Source organism: Balaenoptera musculus, chromosome 8 (genome assembly GCF_009873245.2).
Source record: "Balaenoptera musculus isolate JJ_BM4_2016_0621 chromosome 8, mBalMus1.pri.v3, whole genome shotgun sequence".
Classification (NCBI taxonomy): Eukaryota; Metazoa; Chordata; class Mammalia; order Artiodactyla; family Balaenopteridae; genus Balaenoptera; species Balaenoptera musculus.
In genome coordinates this window covers 63096753-63121667 of record NC_045792.1, presented here as the reverse complement: position 1 = coordinate 63121667, position 24915 = coordinate 63096753, and the positions used below count along the sequence as shown (strand labels likewise).

Genomic DNA, 24915 nt, shown 5'->3' with positions numbered 1-24915 from the left:
TAATTCTATTTGGACAAGTTGGAAATTGATTAAGCTCTTCAACTAACCAAACTTCTGAATTTGAGTTTTAACCATATTTAAATGTTACTATGATTTCAAAGAGGCTATTGATTTTGAAGTAGTGGACTTTGATCGAGTTGACTTAAAAAACAAAAAACAACACTATTTGGATTTTAACTGTGATATAGACATTATAGTAATACATCATTGGTGTTCTACTGACAAAAAAAAAAAAAAAAAGTTTAAAAAAAAAAAGCTAAAAACAGATGTCCTATGAGAACACTCCAGGAAAGTGCCTAGGTTTCTGGGTCTTGTATTCTCTCCTGAACTGTGGGCTCTCAGAGGCAGGTCTCAGGTCTTTCTAGGACTGAGAGTTTCCTAGAAAGGCAGATGCAAGCTCTGGTAATGGAGCTTTCAAAACTGGCTGGGAGCAAAACAGTCCCTACTGACACAGCTCCCCTTGGGTATCACTGTGATCAAGGGATACAGAGTAATCGGAGGTCTGAGAAAGAAGAAAGCTTGGATAGGATTAATTTAACCTACTCAGTCCGTCATCTGTGTAAGAGAGACCTCTTGGTGCATGATGCAAGAAACCAAAACCTGGGGCTTCCCTGGTGGCGCAGTGGTTGAGAATCTGCCTGCTAATGCAGGGGACATGGGTTCGAGCCCTGGTCTGGGAAGATCCCACATGCCGCGGAGCAACTAGGCCGTGAGCCACAACTACTGAGCCTGCGCGTCTGGAGCCTGTGCTCCGCAACAAGAGAGGCCACGATAGTGAGAGGCCCGCGCACCGTGATGAAGAGTGGCCCCCGCTCGCCACAACTAGAGAAAGCCCTTGCACAGAAACAAAGACCCAACAGAGCCAAAAATTTTAAAAAATAATTAATTAATTAATTTTAAAAAAAAAAAGAAAAAAGAAACCAAAAACTAGCTAACTACTTTGAGAAAGAAAAACAGGGGCGTGGGGCTTACTGGAAGGATAAATGATTGTTTCAATAGCAACCAAACTAGAGGAACGGCAGGGAAACCCTGAGTTTGGGCCTCGGTCAGGTATAACTGGAACCAAGGATTCAATATCTGGGGTTCTCTCTGCATGCTGGCTTCAACTTTTCCCACTACAGACCAGGCTCCTCAGTGAGGCTGAGTGCCAATAGCTCCCTGGCCTCTCACATCCCACCTGCCCCTGCAGAGAGGAATTGGCTTAGTCTCTGAGAAGGGACTCTGGCCTGGCTCAGGGTGGGGACTGACCCCCATACTGAAACCGTCCAGGCCCATGTAGGAGCTTAGTCTCTCTCAGGCCCCTCTGTGTCCCCGCTGATTTTTGATCGGGAAAAGAGGCTATGGAAATACACTGTGACCTCCTAGGCCCTCCTTGTGGAACAAAGAATAGGTCCCAGCAGTTAATGTTTGGGGAAGTAAAGAATGCAGAAACAAAGATAGGGCAGTCAAGCAGGAGAGTAGCCATAACTTAAACAATAAATCAGTCACAAGGACCCCCAGTTCTGTTTCAAAGGTAAGGATAAGTCTGACGCACATTCTTAAGTTGTTCTGCAGATACTAAAAACCCCAGCAGGTGGAGGAAGTTGACTGCCTGCTGACCACCAGCACATTGCCCCCAGACCAGTTGGACCCAGAAAGTTGATGATGTTGACTCCTGAAGCACCACCCTGTTACCTCGCTACCAACAAATCCGAAGGATGTACACAAGCTGATCACACACCCCAAAACCCCCTCCCGCATTCTGACTTTGAAAACCCTTCCCCAAAAGCCATCCAGGAGTTTAGGACTTTTGAGCATGAGTGGCCCCTTTCTCCTTGCTTAGCACCTGCAGTGAACACCAGACTTTCCTTCACCACGACTCAGTGTCAGTAGACTGGCTTTGCTGCGCGGAGGGCAAGCAGACCCAAGTCTGGTCTTGTAACAGTACCACCGATGGCTGGGCTGTGAAGAGATCTGAGAGCCCTCTTGAGTCAAGTGAGCCAAGGAGACAGAGTCCCAAAGCACGGACCCACTCACTGGGCACCCACCCCATGTAATAAGAACACTTCCCAGGGCAGAAGGAAGTATTAGAACATTACAATTACAATACTATAATTAGAATACAGGCATTCACCCCTAGCAAGGATTGCTACATCACTGTTAAGTAAGTGTTTTTCAATCTTTACCCAAAACACAGTCAAATAGCCTTAACACATTGCCCATGCTAAGTTCAAGGGTTAGAGCACATGGGAACGTGGCTGAGTCCTCTCTCCTTGCTCTGTCAGCTGCTCTCCCTCTGCTGTACTTCTAAGGCATCAGCCCCTCTCATCTGTCCCAAGCTGCCCGAAAGTGTCTTCACAAGCTGCCCTCTGTATTTCCCTCCCTCACACCGTCTTATCTCTGAGTTGCTCTCTCTTTTTATTATGCCCAAAGGGAGAGACTTGAAGTTGCCTCCCTGCCAAGGGAAAATGCAAACAGATGTAAATCTGCATGTGCTCCAGTTTCACAGAAGGAGCCTGGTGGTTGAGGAAGAGTTTCCTTCCCAGACCAAGCGCGGAGGAAAGGGGGAGGGGGAGGAGCACTCGTGTCGCAGACTCCCCAGGTGGGTCTGGTTCTCTCCTGGGTGAAGCCAGGGATTCTCTGGCCTCCAGATGTGCGAGCCAGTGTGGGTGAGCTTGTGGAGCCAGTGTGACACACGACTGACAACCAACGAAGCAGTAGATGGGGGTTGTGTCAGCCTGATCCAAGCCAGGATCCAAAACTTCTGCCTCCGGCTTGCAGTTGAATTTGGTTTTCTACACAGGCCCTCGTAGTTCTCTAAGATTTAGCTCTTACTCACCTTCTAGCTACATTGGTTAGGATCTTTCCCCCTTTAATTTCAGCCTTTACATAGAACCTTCTGCCCCAGCCTGCTTGGCAAGCACTCCAGCCAAGATCATAACAGCAACACCCCGGGGGCTCAACAGCAGCGGCCAAGGAATAAGAAAGGAAGAGAAGCAGCGGCCCCTGCCAAAGGCGAAGGGATGCTTAGCTCCAAAGCACAGCCCTGCCCTCCACCTGCCCCAACTCCTGTCTCTGCTGGGGCTGGCTGCTCGGCATTCAGGGACCAGGGGCTAGGAAGGGGCAGGGGAATGGCTATGCCCAAGGCTCAGGCACAGGGGCCTGGCACAGAGGAGGCAGTACCGGGAACACTGGAGGCAGGAGGATGGTACAGGGGACAGGAGGAGCAGTGCCTGCAAATGGCCTGCTAACGGAGCAGACAGCAGGACCAGTGTTGCGGTAGGAGCGGACTCTGGGCTCTTGCCAGAAGAGGGGGCTTGGAAGAGGCCAAAGTTGCAATGGTGATCGAAGCTCTTCTCTCCTTTTCCTCCCAGAGTCATTTTCCTTGACTGACAAGGCCTAGGACCTATTATATATTTTTCTTTCATTTGTTCATTCATCATTATTTTCAACTCTTCTCTGAACAAGAATAAACAGAAATCCATATTTCTCAGCAGTTTATCACAGAATTGAAACCCAGAAATGGAAAACATGAACATCACAAAATGAATCTGGGTTCCCAGGACAATTGGGCAACACTAGCTCACTTCCTCTCCTCTAACGCACAGTACATCCTCCCCATCCCAATACCCCACACAGCTCCATTCCTCTGCGCCCTGTTTACGCTAATCCCTCTACCTAAGAAACCCTTCTGTTGATACTTTATCCACTTGGCACGCTCTTACTCATCTTTCCAGACCTACATGAAATGTCACCTCTCCTGGGAGCAGCAACATTCACCCCTCTCTCCACTGGATTAATTGCTTATCATTTTGTCCCCACAGTGGCCTATGCATGCCCTAAAAAAGCACTTATTGGGCTTCCCTGGTGGTGCAATGGTTAAGAATCCGCTTGCCAATGCAGGGGACATGGGTTCGAGCCCTGGCCCGGGAAGATCCCACATGCCGTGGAGCAACTAAGCCCGTGCGCCACAACTACTGAGCCTGCGCTCTAGACCCCGCAAGCCATAACTACTGAGCCCATGTGCCACAACTACTGAAGCCGGTGAGCCTAGAGCACGTGCTCTGCAACAAGAGAAGACACCACAATGAGAATCCCGCGCACCACAACGAAGAGTAGCCCCAGCTTGCCGCAACTAGAGAAAGCCCACACGCAGCAATGAAGACCCAATGCAGCCAAAAATAAATAAATAAAATAAATACATTTTAAAAAAAAGTTTTTTAAAAATGCACTTATTTTACTGTATATATAGTTAGATGTTTCTAACACCTCCACGTAACTGAGTGCAATGGAGAGGGTGGGGGATTACCTTGTTTGTATTTGTATCTCAGTGCCTAGCACTAGTTAGTAACCCCCAGCACAGTGCAGGTCCTCAAAATACACGTTGATTGAAAAAATGAACCAAAGAATGTAATCGACAAAGTAAAACTGGGTGCGATTCTACTCTGTACTTCAGTCCATTCAATGTTGGAGCCAGGAGGGAATTTCCTGGCAGTCCAGGGGTTAGGACTCTCCATTTTTACTGCCGTGGCCCGGGTTCAGTCCCTGGTGGGGGAACTAAGATCCCGCAAGCTTCGCTGTGCGGCCAAAAAAAAAAAAAAAGCTGGACCCAGGAATCTGTTTGGGAACTAGGTCCTCTTCCTTCTCCAACTTCAATATTCCCTCCACCTCTCTGAATGAAGAGGCATAAATACCATCCTTTCCCAAATTTATATGTCAAATACAAATTTAAGACTCGTCGCTGGTTTTTATCTCCAGGTCCTTCATTCAAAAATAGCATCTTTGGGACTTCCCTGGTGGTCCAGTGGTTAAGGCTCTGTGCTCCCAATGCAGGGTGCACGGGTTCGATCCCTGGTCGGGTAACTACGATCCTGCATGCCGCACAGCACAGCCAAAAAAAAAAGCATCTTTGACCTCATAGCAATAGTGAATGGCAGACAGGAAAACAGACTGCACAGTCTAATCATTGTCTAAATCACCAGGCTGGGTAAGTCTCTTTAGCTGTTAATAAAACTGTGTGTTTTCTAATCCTGTTCGGCAGGGGTTAAGTCTATCAGCAGAATTCTTTCTGGAACTGCTGTGCGTGGTGCTTCACAGAAAAGAACCACTAGAAAATTGATGCTATAACCACAGGTAACCAGAAAAAATGAGGCCGGCCAGGGGGGTATGCTGAGGAGTCTGCTGCCGTCACACACGAGTCTTGACCCAGCAGGAGCCTTAACAAAGGGATTTATCAGGATCCCTAGAATCTTTGGCATACATTTCTCAGTCATACAACGCCTAGAATGTTTAATTCATGGCTGCAAGTTTAGAGAAATATGTTGCACCACTCAAGCTCTTTTAATTATAAGCAACAGAAACTCACCTCAGTATAGCTTAGGACAAAAAGAGGAATAAATACAGTAATGGAACCAAACTAAGACTGGCGTCAGGGACTGATAACACTGTCAGATCTTGCTCTTCTCATTTCTCAGTTCTGGTTCTGTGCTGGTTCATTCTCTCCTCCTGCAATAGGCTTTTTCCAAGCAGTGGAAAGTCTGGCTTTCCCATCTTTGCCTATATATTAATAACAATTGGAGAAACTTCAGGGTTCCAGGAAAAACTCCATTTGACCCAGCCCAGATCACATAGGTGCCCCTGGATTCAAGGGAGTAGTCTCATTACCAGAAATTTTAGGGCCCGCAGGTGTGATCACTGGACAAGTCTCTGCAAGCTGGCTGACTTGCCCAATTTGTACTGACTGCACATGCTAATAACTTCAAACATTTTTAAAGTGTATTTTTTCTGATTACAAAATAAAGGCTCATTGTTTAAAATATAGAAGGTTCATAAAGGAGAAAAGAGTGGGAAATATCCCACAATCTCACCGCTCAAATGACATTGTTAGGCCTCTATTCTTTTAATGCTTTAAAAAAAAATCTCTTATACAATTTTGCTTCCTGATTTTTTTTTTCACTTTAACATTATAACTCAAACATTTCCCTAAGTCATAAAAATTCCTTGAAACTTTGCTTTAAATGGTTATATACTATACTCTCTATGTATTTCTCTCATTTAGAAGGAAAGAATGCAGTGGGGTAGGGCGGCATTCCTTGCACGTGTGTGCATCTGTGCACAGGCACTTTCAGTTCACGGGATTCGATAAGAGGCCTCAGACTGGATTCCCCTCCCCCATTTCCTGCATTCCCCCAAATGCTTCCAAACTTGTCTCATCCACACTCATTCTTCCTCTGCTGCAGGCTCAAAGGACTTGCTATGAATTGGGCTAGTAGTTCAGCCAAACACTTTAGGTTTGAACACTGAATCTTTGTACCTATATCATCTGGAAAATTTGTTTTACCACTCTATATATCATCTGTGAAATGGGGATTTTTGTGTAGAATTCTTATAAGGATTAATGACATTATGTACGGAAAACATTTAGCACATAATAGGTGATCAATAAATGATAGCATAAGACCCAAAGATTCCTCTCTAGCTGTATGGTCTTCTCCTCCCTTGCCCTGCTTTTTCAGCCATGTTTCTTAAAAATAATTTATACTTGTTATCTCAACTTGCCCATCTCCCACTTACACCCAACTCACTGTAATCTGTCTTTTGTTCCCCCTCCACTGACACTGCTTGCCAAAGATCTAGTGAACTTCAGATGCATTCATGGAGCTTTGAGTCATTTCTTAATCTTTTCTGCACACAGTCACAGTTAACCAGTTTCTCCTTCAAACTTCTCTCCGTCTCCCTGATACCAGAGTCTTCCCAGTTTTCCTAATTTTCATACTGTTCCTTCCTGTTCTCCTTTGCTGCCTCACTCTGCCCTTTAATTAGTGTTGCCCTCAACTTTCACGCGTCTGGAAAAAGCATGATTCTTTGCTATGAGATCTGAGTTGAAATTCTGGTTCTCCTACTTACCAAATTGAGTTCCTAAGTTACTGAACTCACCTGAGCCTCCACATGCTAATCTGTGGAAAGGTAACTCCTCTCCTAGATAATCAACCTAAATAGAGTCATTGTACACTGAACCTGCATTTCCCATTGGTGTAATGGATTGGTAGCCATAAACTGGAATTCCAGGCCTAGAAACTCATTTCATACCTCAAGAATGTCAAAACTCAAAACAAAGAAATGCTCTTCAAAATATTTATTAACCATATAAAACTAAACAATATGAGCTATAGTATAAATGTTCCTTTGAGGCATTTTTCTTCATGGGCTGGGCTGGCTGAGGTTTCTTAGGCTCTTAGTTTAACGAAGTTTGGACAGAACATGCCATCTTTTCCTGGTAACTCTTCCTAGAGCATACACAGATATTTTTCCCTACTCCAGAGACCTTTAAACTGCATTGAAAATTAGGGTCATCTGCCACAAAGAAAAAAAAAGTTTAATGACGTTCAGATGAAAGCCTCTCAAAGTTTTTGAAAGTTAAATGCTGGGAGAGGGACAGTTTCAATGATGTCTTACTCTTGCATTTATATAAAAATCTACTTTGCTGAGCTTGAGAAATGTCTAACAGTACAACAAGGTTTGCAGGAGAAATGTCTAGATCCACTCACTCCACAATGTCAATCAGTTTCAGTGATGCTTTTTACAGTTACACGAATGCCTTCAAAATACTAGGCAGTTTCCTCCAAATTCCTAGTTCCAAGCTTCAGTTATGATTTTCACGATATCCAAAACACTTCCAAAATTTCTTTTGATCCATCCTCTTTGTTGATTGCTTTAACTGGCCTTTAATAATTTCACAAATAAAAATACCGTAAGGATGCAACAACTTTGATCTGTTGGCTAAAGTCAGTGAGACGCTTTGTGGATGTGAACTGGGGAGGAAGAAAAACTAATGTCAGGATGCTGCTGCTTAAGAATTAGGAGACAGCCTAAAGCATTACCCAAACCCAGCTGTTACCAATTTTTTAAATACCATTTCTTGCCCTCTGGAACAGAGTGAAAAAATCAAAGCTTAAGAATCGGGTCTTCAAAAGACATTAGTTCATTAATTAAAGGGGACTGCCTTGAATTCTTGGCAAGATAAAGGTAAGGCAACAGTTTCAATTTGTAGTCAACTGCAGTATGGGATTCCTCCTACTCAACTGCATAATCAATATTTTAAAAATTTCTTCCTCACTGAAGTTAGCTTTCCAAAAAAGTAATTTTACCAGTGTTAAATATCTGTCTCAAACAATAACAGGCCTCTGCATTCTAATTAATGTTTCTGGGAAATTCTTCAATGCTTCCATATTAGCACTTGCAGCTGATTCTCCAATTCTGACCTTATGCTAACAAGTTCTTATTCCATTATAAAAACAAACAAAACCTGTTCAATGTGCAGTGTTCCCATCTAATGAAATCTAACAAGTTCTCATTCCATTATAAAAACAAACAAAACCTGTTCCATGTGCAGTGTTCCCATCTAATGAAATCCTATCCCCTTGTTTCCATGCATAGACCTCCTAGTTCAGGCCCTCCTTACTTTTACACTGATTTAGTACAATGGCTTTGAAGCCAATCTAAACCTAATTCCCACAATCCATTCTCTAACCTGCCACCAGCATCTTCCCAAGGTATAGGTACATAAATTGTCCTTTGAGCCATCCCTCCAACATAGCACTTACCACATTTTATTGTCATTTTGTGTTTACATGAATCTCCTCTATTCTATCCCGAGTCCCTAGTGGACCTATTTCTTTGGTCTACCAGTTAGTATATAAAAGGCACTTAACCTAAGTATACTGTACTGAATATGAGCCCAACTCTCATATCAGCTTTCAGAGAGCCTAAGAATTTCCTTTGAAAATCAGATTTTTTTCCTACTCAATCTACTACTCTTAAACAATGTGAAAAACTTACTGCAAATCTTGATGAAAAACAACACCTGATTTTTTTCTTTGAAGCTAGTGCACTAGAAAAATGCACCTTAATGACTTAGTGAGTGATGCTCACAAACACCAATTATTATATTTCTTATAGCTTTGTCCTCAGTGGCTGAAATGTATTACCTGCTCCAGCCTATGCAGCTTTAAGTTTTTCTGTCTTCCACACCTGTCAGCTTTTATATCTAATTTATCTGCACCAACTCCTCTCGTGCCTCTAAATTGTACTTTTTAACATGCCATGGGCTTAAAAGCTAAAATAATCAAGCTTGTTAGAAATGTTTATAGCAGAAATAGACCCTAATCAAGAGAAACGATGTACCCATGATCAAAAAGCCCAAGGATCTTGCAATGTTCATTTTTACCTGCTAAAAGGCCTTCACTGCTTACTCTCTGGTTCTAATCTACGGCAGAAAAAGATGTCACATAGAATTAGCACTCTCAATTCTAAAATCCAGCCCAGTTTAGTGAGATAAAACCCTCCCCACTTCAAAACTCTCTTCTGTGACTCAGTTCAAATTAATGTTATAAGTCCTATCCATTATATTCACTTAATAATCTAAAGCTATTTTAAACCACATTATACATTTCTAGCAGATCAAATGCATAATATGCAATGTGACGTAAAGATATTATTTATGACAAAAAACATTGAGGGTTGATGGGTAAATTTTTGTTAAATCTCAAAATGTAACTAATGTAGACTAAAGCTCATCATTAAATAATCAGTGTTTCATATTCTGTCAAAAATGTGCCCTCTGCTTTTAGTATTTCATATACATTATACTCTACATTTTAAAATGTAGTGATAATGGAGATAAAATAGTAGAAAATAGGCATCATAAAGATTTAGACAATTAAGGTAAGCTCAGAGTGACTTTTAATATGCCAATCAATGTTAATAAAACACAAGTCAAACAGACTAGTGCAAACATGTTTTAAACCAAAATAGGAAAACAAACAACAGACAAATTCTATTTTTTTGCAACAACTGTTAGCCAGTATTATTAGTCAAATGGCTAATCACACATAAAACATATTTTGTGATAAGCTTGGGACAGTCAGAAGTCATTCTGGCATTTCAAATAGCTATGTACAGTATCACCAAGATTAGTTTATATACACAAATATTGAAGAGAAACCAGGCAAAACATTTAAAAAACAGACTAACAATATAATCAAGTACAAAACGTGGGTGGAGGGAGGAAACATTTTTTAAAAAGAGTCAGGGAAGGGCATTATCAGGAAAAAGTACAAAACCAGTAATAATTATACTACATTAATACAGCATTCCAAAGGGGGGGGGAAGGTGCATTTCTCCAATGCACTAGCTTCAAAGTTCAAAGAAAAAAAAAGGCAAATAGCTGCTTTTCATCAAGAGCAGCTATATATTTCACATAATTGTTTTAAAAAGAAAGCCTATTAACAACGATGATTGTTTAATGCTACAATTTTACAGCAAAGACAAAACTAAAATAGCAGCAAATTCACAAGGCAATACTTCCACAGAATTATCATTCCATGGTTCATGCAATGCCTACAAAGTGCTCCCAGTTGGATATACAAGTATAATTCACAATTTTAAAAAAGAAATATAAGATTGACACACAGGTACATTGAAGGCTGAGGAGTACTGAGTCTCTTAGCATTTCCCTTTTCAAAGGGAGAATAGGTATGTAATAAAGCCCTTGAGTCCTTTTTTACAAGTCACTACAGGGACAGATACCTTTTATTACAATGCAACAGCTAACTATAAGCAGCACACCACCACAGTGGTTAACCCTGGAAAGGCTGGTGTAACATCCAACAGTGACTGACATCCTACAGAAGACAGACTGGTAAAACTAGACAAAAGCCTGATATAGCACTGGTCAAAATACAGCTTTTAACTGTAATTCACAAATAAAAGTCCTAAAAGATATTTCAGTAAAACTACTGACACGGACTGAGAAAGTAATTGCAAACTGAATTCTAGCAGTGATTTCAACCTAGCTTCCTCTTGTCACAGTTTTTTTTGGGGGGTGGGAAATGAGTAGTTCAGTATATGGTAAGGCTGACAGAGCGGTTCATTTTCTTTCCAATAAGTCGAGATGTTCTATTACTCTGGGTGGTGGACCTGGTGGCCATCCGGTCAGTGAAGAGTGCTCTTTCCTCAGCCGCAGCTTTTGCCATCTGGGCTTTCTTGAGTTCTCTAAGAACGTAAAAACAGGAAACAAGACTTTTCACCTACTGTATTAATCCTAGGAAGGGATCCTAAGAGGCCAAATACAAACTACATTATCAGTTGGGAGATCTTTGCATGACATCATTACTCTAAGATGCAATTGAGGAAAGAAAAAATACAATATTGTGAAAATCTCTTTACATAACACAGACAAAAGGAAAATTCTACTTCCTCTTTATATGAACTATGATGGCTATCAAACTAATGGCAAAGGAACCTTTAAATATTTCAAGTCAGTTTTATTAGGTTAGAATCAAAACGGCAGCAATAAAGCAAATGAATTAGAATGATCATTCCAACCAGTTTTCAAAAATGTCAAAGGTCATTCAGAGCAAATATGAGAATTATCTACTAACCTAATCGACATTTATTTCATTCTTTCATAAAAATAAGTAGAATAGAACGTTTCAAGGAAAATGTTAGTTTATGGTTGAGAGTTTGGAGGGAAAAAACTGATACCTGCTCATTTTAGTTTTTGTGATAGTTTGGGGCTTGGGGATTATCACCACTGCAAATATATGCAAGTTTAAAAAATTTTTAAGTCCATAATTTCAAAGTTTAGAAACAACACAAATTTATAGGTCAAATACCAATGTAAAGCAGAAATCCCCAAACTTTAACCATATAACATGCCAAGCCACTATATTCTTCACTGATGGAAAGCCTAAATCATCTCTCATTAAAATTTGAGAATAAAAATGAGAAAGTAAAAACAAAACAAACAAAAACCCCATCACTTACTTCTGCAAAAGTGAATTTTTGAACTTTTCAGCATTCAGTTCTATTCGTAATTGTTCTGCACTCTTCCTAGAAGCAGACAGCAATACTGAATGCTTTACCAGTGCCATTGCTGAAGGTCTTCTCTCTGGATCTGGATGAATCATAACCTTAAAAAGAGAAGTAAAATTAATGTAAAGACATGCAATTTAATAAAATATTGAATCATGTCAATAAAGTGCCTCATATATAAAATGCTCACTTTTAGCAACTCTGTAAATTCTTGGGAAAGCACTTGTGGAATCCGAGGTAATCTACCCTGTCTGATTTCATGCCATTGGTCTCCATTTCTGGGAAGAGGCTCAGCACCAGCAGCACATACCACTGTGAGGGCAAGGGCAAAAATATCCGCTTTTGGTAGATGAGTATAGTTCTGTAAAATTAAAAAAAAAAAAACTTAAGGGAATATAAAAATGGCCAAAATAAAGTAAGATTACACCTCAATGATGATTTGGGTGCGAAATAAACGAAATTAAAATGTCCAATGCCACACTTAAGTTTAGGAACTATTCAGAGAACAAGCTAAATTTGGGGAGATTATTATTTTTTTTAATGATAAAATAATATACACTCTGGGGTGGGAAAGTAAATACATTTCTAAAAGTATTTAGGCATTTCTAAAAGGCCTCTTCTTTATCACTAGCCCAACTCAACTCTCAGAAGAAACTCCTATCCCCCTAGGGGCATTCATATGAAAATACAAAACATACATACATCAGCAAGTCAGAAATATGCATATACATATAAAACACAAATATACATATAAAAAGAACAATGGAATCATACACTTCATTTGTTCTACTTGTTCTATTTTCATTCAAAACTCTTATCAAGAAATATTTTGCAACACTCTTTTTGAAATAGCACTATTAACTATGTGCCATAATTTACTTAATCATTCCCTTATTGCTAAATACATATTTACATCGTTCTCAATTTACTTGTATATGACTGTCTCTGAAGGAGAGACTCCTAGAAATGGAAATTCTGGGTCAAAGAGTTTGTGATTTTAAAATGTTGAAAGATACTAACTTTTTTTTTTTAAAGATTTTTTTGATGTGGACAATTTTTAAAGTCTTTACTGAATTTGTTACAATATTGCTCCTGTTTTACGTTTTGCCGCGAGGCATGTGGGATCTTAGCTCCTCGACAAGGGATTGAACCCGCACCCCCTGCATTGGAAGGCAAAGTCTTAACCACTGGACTGCCAGGGAAGTCCCAATACTAACACTCTGATCCCCAAAAAGGCAATGCCATTTTAAAGTTCCACCAGTAGTGTATGGAAATTTCTCTTTTACTGCAACTCCACCACTGTTGAATATTTGCCTTTACTGACTTTCGCTAGATAAAATACATCCACAGCTAACAGTTTACACTTTCTATTTTGTATTACCTTTCTACCAGTTATTAACTTAAAATTTCAATACATCTGCATTTATAGTTTTCTAGCAACTGGTAAGTGTTACAAGGCAAATGGCTTAAAGGAGAAAAACTACCTCCTGCAAAACTTCATTTGCAAGAAAACGGCTATCACCCTCTTCAACTTGTGGACTAGAGATCCTTGTTACATGCCCAAGGTCACCTAGAAGTATTGAAAAAAATACAGTCAAGAATTAAAACAAACCAGCCTCTCCCTCTTTATTTTGAGGAAGTAATCTGGTTATTTTTCTTTCTTACCTATTTTAAACATAACTTTGTTGGACACCCAGTCGTCTTCATCTCCTTCTTCAGAGGCAGCATTTGGGATTGAAGTTCGAGATATGAAAATATTACCTGTCAAACAGTTATTTAGGTAAGCCATACTAACAGTTAACAGTTAAACCAAAGTTCACAAACAAGTCATATAACAGAATCAACCAGAAAGCTTTTAAATATATATAGATTCTTATGTGTTCTACCCCAAACCCAGTGAGAATGAAAATCTCAGGGGACAAGAACTGGGACTATATTTTCTAGGAATATATTTTCTGGCCTAGCACTGGTCCTTGAACACTTGGAAACCACTGCATTAGACCCTTGTCACCTACACACTGGTCTTCAGCAGTTTTAATTATTCAGAAATAATACAAAAGGCAATTAACATACTAATTTGTGATGCTGCCAAAGAACAAATTTTAATCTAATGCTACAAGGCTGGTGTGAAAAGAATAAGTCATGTAGCTATTGAGTTTGGCTGACCATACAGCATCTACATCCCAGTGAGGTTCTGTGGTTCACTATTTCTGCTGTACACATTTTTTTTTTTTTCTAATTCAGGTAAGCTCATGATTAACGTAAGTTTTAGGGGCAGATTTTATTTTAGTAGTTTTATCAATATAGTATAGAATTTATAAATGTTACATTCACTAGAGTCATCTTTCCAATTTTGCTTTATTTACAGGACAACTTATTTTATGGTGGTATTTGTAAATTTAAAACTTCACACACCTTAATATTTTCAACTTTTGTACTTGTAATATAAGCATCCACTATGTTTGTCTGACATTTAATACAAGCTATGAGTGAGTATGGGCAAACCTTACTGATCCACATTAACTGCCATCAGTTCAAATATAGTTTTTCCTTTTTGAAAATAAACATTTTAGTAAGTTAATGTACAAAAATTCTTCACATACTTCATATAATTAAGTTGTGCAAAATGATTTAAATTCCCATGAATCACACATATTTCCATAGATTAAAAAAGAAAAAAGAAAACCATCTCATTAAATTCAACTTAAAAACACCTAGCCTACAATGTTTAACTTAAATCCATCAACCTTTTAGTTATAACTTCTAATTTATAGGATAGAGAAAGGAATAAGCTAGGAAGCAACCAGTCAAACCCAGAAGAAAGGATATCTTGCAAGACAAGGTCTGTATTATTATTATTATTTAAGTAGGGGAAGGGTAAAACCCAAAAAAGAAAAATGGATTTAACCTGGTGTATTGCATGGTCCTGAAATGGATACTAGTTTGGACAAATCAACTGTTAAGGACTTTGGTCAACTAGGAAAAATTTTAATATGATCTGGCTACTAGATGAGATAAAAATTTACTGAAATGGAAAGGTAGAGACAGTTGTCTTTAAAAAAAAGTTATAAAACAGTATGTACATTATGATGTTATTTTTGATAAAATGAGAGGGATTTGCACTAAAATGTTAGTGTAGGATTCACTTGCATACATTTTTTAATGCAAGATAATCTAAACGCATGTACCATTTTGTTTTCTGAATAAAACAGTAACATTTTGATGGCATTTTACAGGCTAGAAATACCACCATGTTTGTACAGCACGTAAGTTTTCAAAGCATCTTCACAGCTCAGTTTATTCTAATAACCCTGTTAGCAGCACTGACATTATAATTGTAGTTCCAAAGATTAATAGAAGAATGGGGATTTAATTTTTTTTTTTAGTCCAGCTTGTCTATATTTTAAAATATTCTACAATGTACTAATTATTACTTGTAAAATACAATTTTGTTTCAGTTTAACCTAAAATTATGTAGGCCTACACCTTGATTCGTACCACTGCTCCTTTAGTTTGAAACCTCATAAGCCTTTGAAAGAATACTATGACGTTGTTCTGAGCCATAGTATGGTCGATCTACTAGAGCCAGTTATATATAAAAATCAATTTTTTTAGCTGAAAATGATCTAACGGTAAAGAGAAAAAAAATAAAACCACTATGTTCCTAAACTCTCCAGTGCTTATTTATCTACAACATTTTAAATACATTTATAATCACAATACATCTGTCATTTTGTTTTCTGGGTCATACAGTGACAATTTTATTATTTCTTTTACAGACTAGAAATACCTCCAGGTTTGTAGTACCTATGTTTTCAAAACGTTTTCACATTTCTCATTTTATTCTAATAACCATGTTAGTGGCACCAGCATTAATTTAAAATTATGGATCTATAGCCTAGTACAAGAGACGGGCTTTAAACACAGGTTCTTTTAGTCTCCCCAGAGTCCCACTCCGAGACTATGTGGTTCCCATAAGATGCAGCACATTTTTTTTCAGCTTTTAGTAAAAATGAGTTTGTTATTTCAAATTTGGGATAACAAGGGAAGAGGTGATGGGAAATAAAACAATACTAATAAGTGGGTCAAAAATCTTTTAAAGCTAACAATGAAAAAACATAGTAAGATGTTTATGTTCCCATATTATTTTAATGAAGTCATTTATTCTCTATAACCCTAAAGAACACAGGTCAGAGGATCTATAATACTTACTAGGCTTTATATCCATGTGAACCAAAGACATTGAATGAATATACCTCAAGCCCCGGCCAACTTGCAAAAGGAGATCCTTCAACTCTGCTTCTGTAAAGTAACTCATGCTTCTGTAGTTTTCACTTATGGCATCAGCTAAACTTCCACCTAACAAACACAAGAAAAATTAGAATTTTCTTCTTCCTGAACTATTATTTTTCTTCCACCTTTACTGTATGACCACACGCAACCAAGAAAGTGACATTTTATATAGGACCTATTCTCTTCAACCTGTTTGTGAAATCAAAATTCTATTTATTCTTTCAGTAGGTAATACACTCACATGGGTACAAAGTACAATGTAAAGTCTCTGTCTTATGAATACATACTTCAGCAATGCACCTGGTTCTCTTTCCCAGAGTAAATCAATGTTATCAGTTTCTTATGTATTCTTTTCAACTCCTTTTTACACAAGCGATAACATATTTTCATTATCTTGAAGATCATTCTCTACCAATATACAAAACTACCCCTTTCTTTCTTGTGTCTACAGAATTCCACTGTATAATTGAATGGTAATGCACTCACCAATCCCCTAATTGATGGACATTTAGAAATAATTTCCAAGCCTTTAATACTACATACTGTGGTCTCAGGAATAACTTCGTACATTGGTCATTTCACACATATTTAGTATATCTCCTACAAACAAACTGCTGGGTCAAAGGGTATGTACAATGTAATATACACATGCATAGTGTATGTGGGAGACAGTGTTTTATTACATATAGAATAAATTTCTGTAGCTGAGAGGGCCATTTCTGTTTATCCTGCAAAAGAGCTTAGGGTTGGTATTCACACCATCAGTGCCAAGATCTGATTGCCTCTGAAAGCTCACATAAAATAACAGTACACTCAGTTTCTAATTTCAAAATGGCTAATACTTAACTTCTGCTAGCATAAGCTTATGTAAATCTGGGGATTTGGAAGATAAATCTGGGGCAATAACACACACACACAGAGTACCCCTTAGAGAAGGCTGTGCCAATTCATACTACCATGTTTAATGTGTGAGAATACCTGTTTTCCCACACATTTAACAACAGAGTCTAAAAATTTTGTAAGTAAAAAACAGTATCTTAGTATCGTTTTAATTTATACTACCCTTACTATGAATAAGAACATAGCCTGCTTTTATAGAATCAGTCAAGCCAATTAGCTAATTTGTTTATACTTTAAAAAACTTTAAGTTTATACTTAAAAACTTTGTTTATACTCTGTCTCAGAGGAAACGAGGAGTTATTGTAATAAATAAATAAATAAATAAACCACTTCTGTTTAAAGCTTAGTTGGGAATAATAAAATCAGAACCAAGGTAATAAAATCTAGGTCAATGATATACTACTCAGAAAAGGAGGTCCTATAATTTGAACAAGACTGAATAACAAAACGTCAAATGTGTTTAAAAAAAATAAATAAATCACACACCTGGAGAGCTTAGGATTAAGTATGTTTTCTGAACTTAACTTGAACAAATCTTGAACTGCAGGAAGAGGGCTCCAGGAGGGAGCAGGTCAAGAAGCCTGTCAGACAGGTGAGCTCGGAGTCCTGGATCAAGTTTACCAAGAAATAACATGGCTGCTTTTTAGTAGGTCTAGCAACTACAGCTAGGCCAGTTCCTTCTATCTTGTTGCTGAAAGGGCAAGAGGTAAGAAAAGCAAACCACTGATCTGATATTTCAGGTTCTCTTCCCCTATCGATCAACATTTTTCTACACCTGTTTATCAAGAGTAGAAATTCAGTCTATCACCAAACCAAGAAAAAAGGCTCAAAATGCAAACTACTTTTGAGACAACAAGGAAATTCAGTTAAGATAAAGGATATCAGTTAATCAACACAACAAATGAATGATAACAGAATCCTTCCCTGTGAAACTGTAGGAAAGGATCTAAAGACCAGGCCTATTAGGACATTCAAGGGTTTATGTGGAGATAATGGTGGAAAAGGGAAACAAAAGAAGAGCTCACAAATGTATCTAGATAGCCTCACTGTCTTTCATCTAAGCAAAATAAACAACCATACAAAGAGGCAGTCCTACTTTACAGAGGTCTATTTGTTTTTTAAAGATCCATATTCCTTAAGTGTTTTACAATGCTCCAAAATAATAAGCTATTTCGAAAGATTATTTTATAATCTAACTTTATTACAGGACAAGGTCTCTGTAATCTGAGAGGGTTAGCAAGATGGCTCATTCCCTCCCAACTCCCAGGCCCAAGAGTTTTCTCAAAATCATCTGAATGACACAACCATGCATCTGGACTGTGGCTGAAATACTTAAGACAGCCAGCCACATCCAACAAGGTGAGAGGGAGAAAGAAACTAAAAGGAGATGGCGTCTAGCAAATATGGAGGGGAGAAGGTATTACGGTAAAGTTGTACTATTATTAAATGCAGTTACTAAAAAATGGAGGTTAAGAAACACAAGGCCATGGGCGATAGCTTCATAAATGTTTTGATGGTATGAAGAGAAACATTTCAAGAGATGTGTGAAACGAAACAGCAGCAATGCTGTATACTGAGCACTTATTCTTTCAAGGGTGGAGATTAAAATGACAACTCAATGAGAAGTCAGGTATGAGAAATGAGTCTTTTACTTCTGTTTGTTCATTGTTTTCAAATACAGAAAACCTGAATCTACTACCTATACCACTTATTTATTCACAAGCTATGAAATGGCTGGTCTTAAGAAAAAATGAGAATCAACAAAAATAATCTTTGCTACTTGACTGTTCATTAAATTCTAAATTCTCTAATATTCACCGAAGGTACACAGAAATAAAAATCCATCATATATAAAGATTTAGGTATTTAATAACAGCTGTCTGTAAGAATCAGAAGTGAGGCCGGGACTCTGGTAAAGCTTTAATAAAAAGGAAGGACACACGTTGATTGCTGAAGGACCTGCTGAAATTCAAAGCTATACAAAGGTCCAAAGCTTAACCTCTATAAATGCTTGTTTTAGGGGGTGAAGGAAGGAGGGAGGCACAACTAGGGAACTAAAAGAGCATAACTCTTACTTTACAGAAACATCTCAGTGGATTCTAGTGGTAAACTAGGTTGGATAGATGGAAGGGGGAGCAAGATTCAACAAATGGCTAAATTTATATCAATGGAGAGTCACTGTCATTTTATGAGTAACCAATATCAGTTTTAGCAGCACACAAAATGAAATGGAAAGGGAAGGCTAGATGCAGGGAGCCTGGATTATTAACTACTATATCCCCCCCACACACTATGCTAAGTGCTAGGGATACCAAAATATATATGGCAAGGCTGCTGTCCTCTCAAGAAAATCAGTTTAATTTTAGTAAAAGGCACACAAATAACACGCACGGTTCTACTATCCAGGTAGCAAGAACAAGGTTTTCAATATTAACTTCCACGTAAGAATTACTTGCACTTGAAATTCATGTTGAAATTCAAAGATCAGGCTTCTGATCTTTGAATTTACAAGAGATAAAAGATATACAGAATTAGAGCAAGACTTTAGATAAAAAGAAGTATCTCCTTGGTGTTCATTTTCTTGAGCTTACGAGTTTACAGGGGAACCGTTGTATTACTCACCGTTACAATATTCATTCTGTATAAGCATATGATCATCTTCTGCCCATGCAGAGAAATATCGAACTACATGAGAATGTTGTCCAAGCACTGCATGAGCATATACTTCTCTCAAAGCGTTCTGCCTAGAAGTTTGAGATTAAGAGAATGGTAAATCATTTTTATTCAAGCCTGAACTGGTTAATTTATCTGAAAGTTCATAAAAGAATCTTGACTTCTGGATCTATCATTATGCTGAATGACAACTTGCTTGAAAGAGAGGGAGTTAAAACTCAGTACCAGATTTTTCCAAAGACTTCCATTAAAGAATGTTAGAAAGAAGGAAGCTTGCTGGCCCTAGGATTCAGAAAAGATGAAACTCCACTTTACTATGAATTCATAGATGCTACTAGAAATAAGAAATTTAAGTTAGGCTCCAAGATCAGACCCCTTATATTATTCTACCAAGTCCAGTAAGAACTAATGGCAAAAAATGAAATGGATCTGATTAAATCATTACAACTTCTCAAACGTTAAAGAATTAATTAAATTCAATGATTGACCACCTAAAACCTTAACATTTGTAACATCATACTGAACAAAAGAGCAGAAGACAAAATCTTTAATACATACTCATCAACAGAGCCAGCCAATGGCTTTTTTGATCGCTTTATGGCATAAATGCATCCATCCAGCCTCTTCACACATTTAAACACAGAACCGAATTCTCCAGAGCCAATCTTCTCTAGCTCATGAAATTCTGTTGTATACCGTGACTTCATATTGCTTTCAGTAATTGTAATTCTCTGTAATAAAAAGTGTATCCATATATATATATATATATATATATAAAATACAAAGGTATGAAAATGATTTTTTCACTATGGTGATAGCACTATGTGTGAAATTTAAAAATTATATCTTATGTTTTGCAGGTGCTCTGTGGGAATTGTTCCATTTGTAGATGTGTTTTTGATGAACTTGTGAGGAGTGACAAATTCCGCATCCTCCATCTTGACTCCTCCCTAAAAATTATATCTTATGTTTTAACATGCATATATGGTAGCTTGCATATGTGGCTTATTTAACATGTATATGTGATAGCTTGTTAAGATGTAGAAAATCAAATTTCAAAAACAATAAAAAGAAAATCAAAAGCTATTTACTTTAGCAGGTCTTGTTTCATCTTCAAACTCATAATCACTGGCTTCCATGTCTTCACCACAGGAACTGAAAAATATTATTTTTTCCATCAACATATCTGACAGATACATCAACTAGAGATCCAAAACTTTATCTAACAGGTATATAACAAAATGAAAATTTAATGAATGAAAACAGAAAAGCATTTAATTGTGTAATGACAAGATACAGCTCAACTGATGGAAATATTGTTCTTGCTTAAATACACCACCACCACCACGCATATCAAAATTAAAGCCTTTGTAAATCAACCTTCTCTGCCTGTCTCATTTTGACAGCAGATTTCCTACTATCTAGGCTTTTTATTCCTTCCTTTCCCACACCACTCTTTTCCACAGGTGATTACTGAGAATTGCTAGTAATGGAGAAAATTCTCAGTGCATAAACTTCCATGTCATTCAGTTGAAACTAAATTTTAATAAGTATACCAAACCAATCTTGGGTGGTTGAGGAACCAAACTGTTGAATAATAAATAACTTACTCATTCCAGTATGTTCTCTTTCTTCTACGACACTGTCCTGAGGAATGAAGTAACACAGAATCTGGAGTAAAAGGATTAATATTCACTTGAGGAGTCTGTCGTATGTCAAATTCCCTTTTTCCTGACTTTTCTGTATCCATGAATAGAGAACCACCTCGGAGTTTAACAGAACTGGAATCGATTCCTCGAGCTTTGGAGAGCAAACTCTAGGAGGGGGAAAAAACAAATGCTTAGGATCCAAGTGCTACAGCCGGCCTTCTCAACCTAACTTTCAACAAGGCTTTCACGAGGCTGAATGTGTAGGTCAAAGCAACACACAAGCCTTTGTTATCTTTCAAGCAAAATAAACAGTGGTTAACTTAGGAGCCTGAAGCTGGATACTAACCACCTTTTCTGAAAAGGCCAAGTAAAATAAGGTCTCTAACCCCAAAAAGAATATGAATGCAGACTAAAATTAAGTTCATTCTAGAGGATAAAAGTTAACAAAACCTTTCAATCCATCTAAAAATGGAAAGCAGTCAGGGAGCCCTATAAAAGCTCCCCTCCCCCATCCAAGTAGGGTTTGAAAGCCTCCTCCGTAGGACTCCTCCCCTCACTTCCAGAGGGATCTTGCCGTGGGCAAGTCAGCTAGCAAACAGTAGAGCACAAAAGCACACATCCTCCTGAGGTTTATGACTAGTAACGGTACTGAAACTGACTCACTTAAAAAGGTGCATTTCCTGCATTAATCTTATAAATGCGGCACCTGTCTTAATTTCGGGAAGTGTCCGTTTTAAAATCTTCTGTTACTTCTAAAGTTCTAGAAGTGGTCATCGGCTTACTCACTAGCCATTCAGCAAACAGGTGCTGAACACCTACTTCTTTAAGATACCTTATCAATGGTATATGAAAGCCTGAGGATCCAGGCAACAACACCAATGCTGGTTTTTAACAGTTGGACGTTCCTAATCCTGACACTCAGGCTGACCAAACTTGGGAATTGCAAACCCAATGCTGTAAACAAACGCTTACCCAATAAATATTCTGTCCGGAAAGAGGCTTAAACGCTACCCCTAAGTTATTTACGAATCTTTTTAAGACTGTAAATGCTTGAAGGCCAGCCTTTTCTCCCAAGTCGAAGCGCAGTCTCCCTCCGTATCTCAAACTTTCCCCCATAAGGCCACCTGATACGAAACGATAAGCGCATGAATTTTTTTTTTTTCTTAACCGAACTCCTGCGTGCGCCGCCCAAATTACAGGACCGATCTCTGCATTTAAAAGGCACCAGATGGCTGCGGCGCTCGGGAGTGTCTGGTGGCCGGGCCAGAACCACTCGAGCATCATTCCAAACCACGTTATCGGTGCCACACTCCCGGCTGCCACGCTCGGGGCGGCCCCGACTCGGCGGGCGTCAAATCGTCAGCCACCTGGACGGCGCCGATCAGCCCCTTTGAAAGATGAAGAAGTTCCAGACGAGGCCCATTGTTCAGTTACATAATCTTAACGGACAACTTCTGGGCAGGGCCCAAAAGAGGGGCTGCCAACTTTTTTGTTGCGGCGCAGGAGAGCGAGCGCGGGTGCGGCCCGGCGGTTATGTAACCGAACCCGGGCAGCGCCGCGCTCGGCTCCCGGCGCCACTGCCTTTTTAAAAGGCTGGGCCGGCGCGGGCTCGGGGCGCCCCGGCAGCTGCGTCCTCTCACCTTGGGGGTGTGCGGCGTGTCGAAGAGCCGCAGCTTGCGGAAGGTCTTGTGGGGCGGGGTGCCCGGGTGGTCCGGCAGCGGCGAGCAGGGGCCCTCGCCAGCCCCGCGCTCCGCGCAGCCCCGCGGGGACGCATCCCCCGGGCCGCCGCAGCGCACAGGCGAGAACGAGCTGCCCAGAAAGTAAGCGGCCGCAGGCGACTTGACCGGCGACGAGGAGCCGAAGCCCTCCTCCTCCCACGAGTCGCCCTCGGCCCCGCCGCCCGCCGCGTCCGCGCCCGGGCAGGCACCCCGCAGCAGCATGTCCTCCTCCAGCTCCCCGGGGCTGCCGGGGGCCGGGCCGGGCGAGCGGCGGCGCTCGGGCCCGGGCTCTGTGGGGCTCCGCGCGGGCGGCAGCGGCGAGTCAGGCTCCTGAAAGGCCGAGTCCTCCCCGGTGCTGTGGCCGCTGCCTTCCTCCTCCTCTTCCTCCTCCTCCTCCTCACAGTCGCTGCTGGGCGAGAAGATCAGCTTCTGCCGCAAGGTGCAGGAGGCCCCGGCGCGGAGGGGCGGCGGCGGCTGCTGCCGGCTCAGGAAGCTCATCGCGCCCACGGGGCTGGGGCGGAGGACCGGAGAACCTGGGCCCGCGGAGTCCAGGGCACGGCCTGCCCAGGGGGCGGGTCCGCCACGTGCGACTGGGCGCGCCCGGTGGCCGCGGCGGCGGGCCTGCGCGGCGCCTCCGGGACGCTCGGGGCGGCGGCCGGCGGGGGCGGCGGCGGCAGCGCGGACTCTTCTGCAGAGGCGGGGCGGCCCGGGCGCCGAGGCTGGGGTCTCCGCAGGTCCAGCAGCAAGTTCGGGCTCCGCGGCTTCCCGCGACCGTTAACCACGTGAGTGTCCAGTCCACCAATCCCCGCCCAGCCCGGGGTTTGAAAAAAAAGGAGGGCGCGACGTAGCCCGCGGGGGAGGGATCAACTACGCGATTTTGGCGCGAACCCGCTGGCTCCGCCCCCCCGCCCCCGCCCCCGCCCCCCGCTCGGCGCGGATCCAGGCCTGGGCGGGCGCGGTGCCGCGGACCTATGAGCGAGCTGGATGGCTGGGAGCTGGGTCCGGCACCGCCCGGATGGGGCCGGGCCGGGGAGCAGAGGCGGCCCTCTGGGAGGAGCGAAGGGTGGGGACTGGACTAGGCCGAGCGTAGCGCCGGCCTGGGCACGACCTCTTCGCCGCCCTTCCGGCTCCCCGGAGTCAGGAGTGGGACTTGCGATGGGGGAGCGCCTCGGGGTCCCTGCGGGTCGCGGGGAGCGGGGGACCGCCGTGGCCCTTGGGCGCTGCCCAAGGAGACCGACCTCCTGTCCCGCATCCCTTTGGTGCCGGGCCCTGGGACTCAGTGGGCGTGGCTGTGGGGAGTCTGGTTCCAGGGTCGAGGGCTGAGCCGGGAATGGTGCCTCCGGCCTCTGGACCCTTGCGAACCGTGTGCAAATGGGTTAGGCCGACACCGAAGTCAGCCGGAAGACGGACGCTCGAGTTCTCGAGGCGAGGTCACTGGATGCGGGGCGACCTCTGAACCCCAGTTATCCCCCGGAGAGTCTGTTAGGGGCCGGTGTGTCCGCAGCGAGGGGAGCGCCCGCAGGCTATGGTCCCCTCTGCCGTCCCCGCTCTCCACCGCCCGCCCCCCACTTGCCCACAGTAAATAAAGCAGCACCACACTCGGCCCTAAGCACAAAACCAAGTGCCCACCACGCGGCCACGGTGTTTATATTTGTTTGCCAGCACGTGGGCAAGTGTTGGCAAAACAGGCTGGCTCCGCTCGCTGCAAATTTCAAAGCAACTTGAGAAAAAATTTCTTTAGTACTCCGTCAAATTGTGATTTAATCCGTCCCTTACTGTCGCACATAGAAGTTTCTGACAATTTTTCAGTTGTGAGTAACCCCGTAATG

General features: G+C 41.3%; 1 protein-coding gene across 1 annotated transcript; it reads right to left on the bottom strand.

Annotated features, from left to right (window-relative positions):
* Window positions 1-9703: 9703 nt before the first annotated feature.
* WEE1 (WEE1 G2 checkpoint kinase) lies at window positions 9704-23855 on the bottom strand. The gene is made up of 11 exons (XM_036860203.1): window positions 23009-23855; window positions 21330-21535; window positions 20811-20874; window positions 20278-20450; window positions 19669-19790; window positions 16066-16212; window positions 13519-13614; window positions 13338-13423; window positions 12044-12214; window positions 11806-11951; window positions 9704-11031 (listed from the first exon to the last, which is right to left on the bottom strand). Exons 1-11 carry the CDS (start codon window positions 23582-23584, stop codon window positions 10878-10880), a joined length of 1941 nt encoding a protein of 646 aa, XP_036716098.1. The 5' UTR covers window positions 23585-23855; the 3' UTR covers window positions 9704-10877.
* Window positions 23856-24915: the final 1060 nt, after the last annotated feature.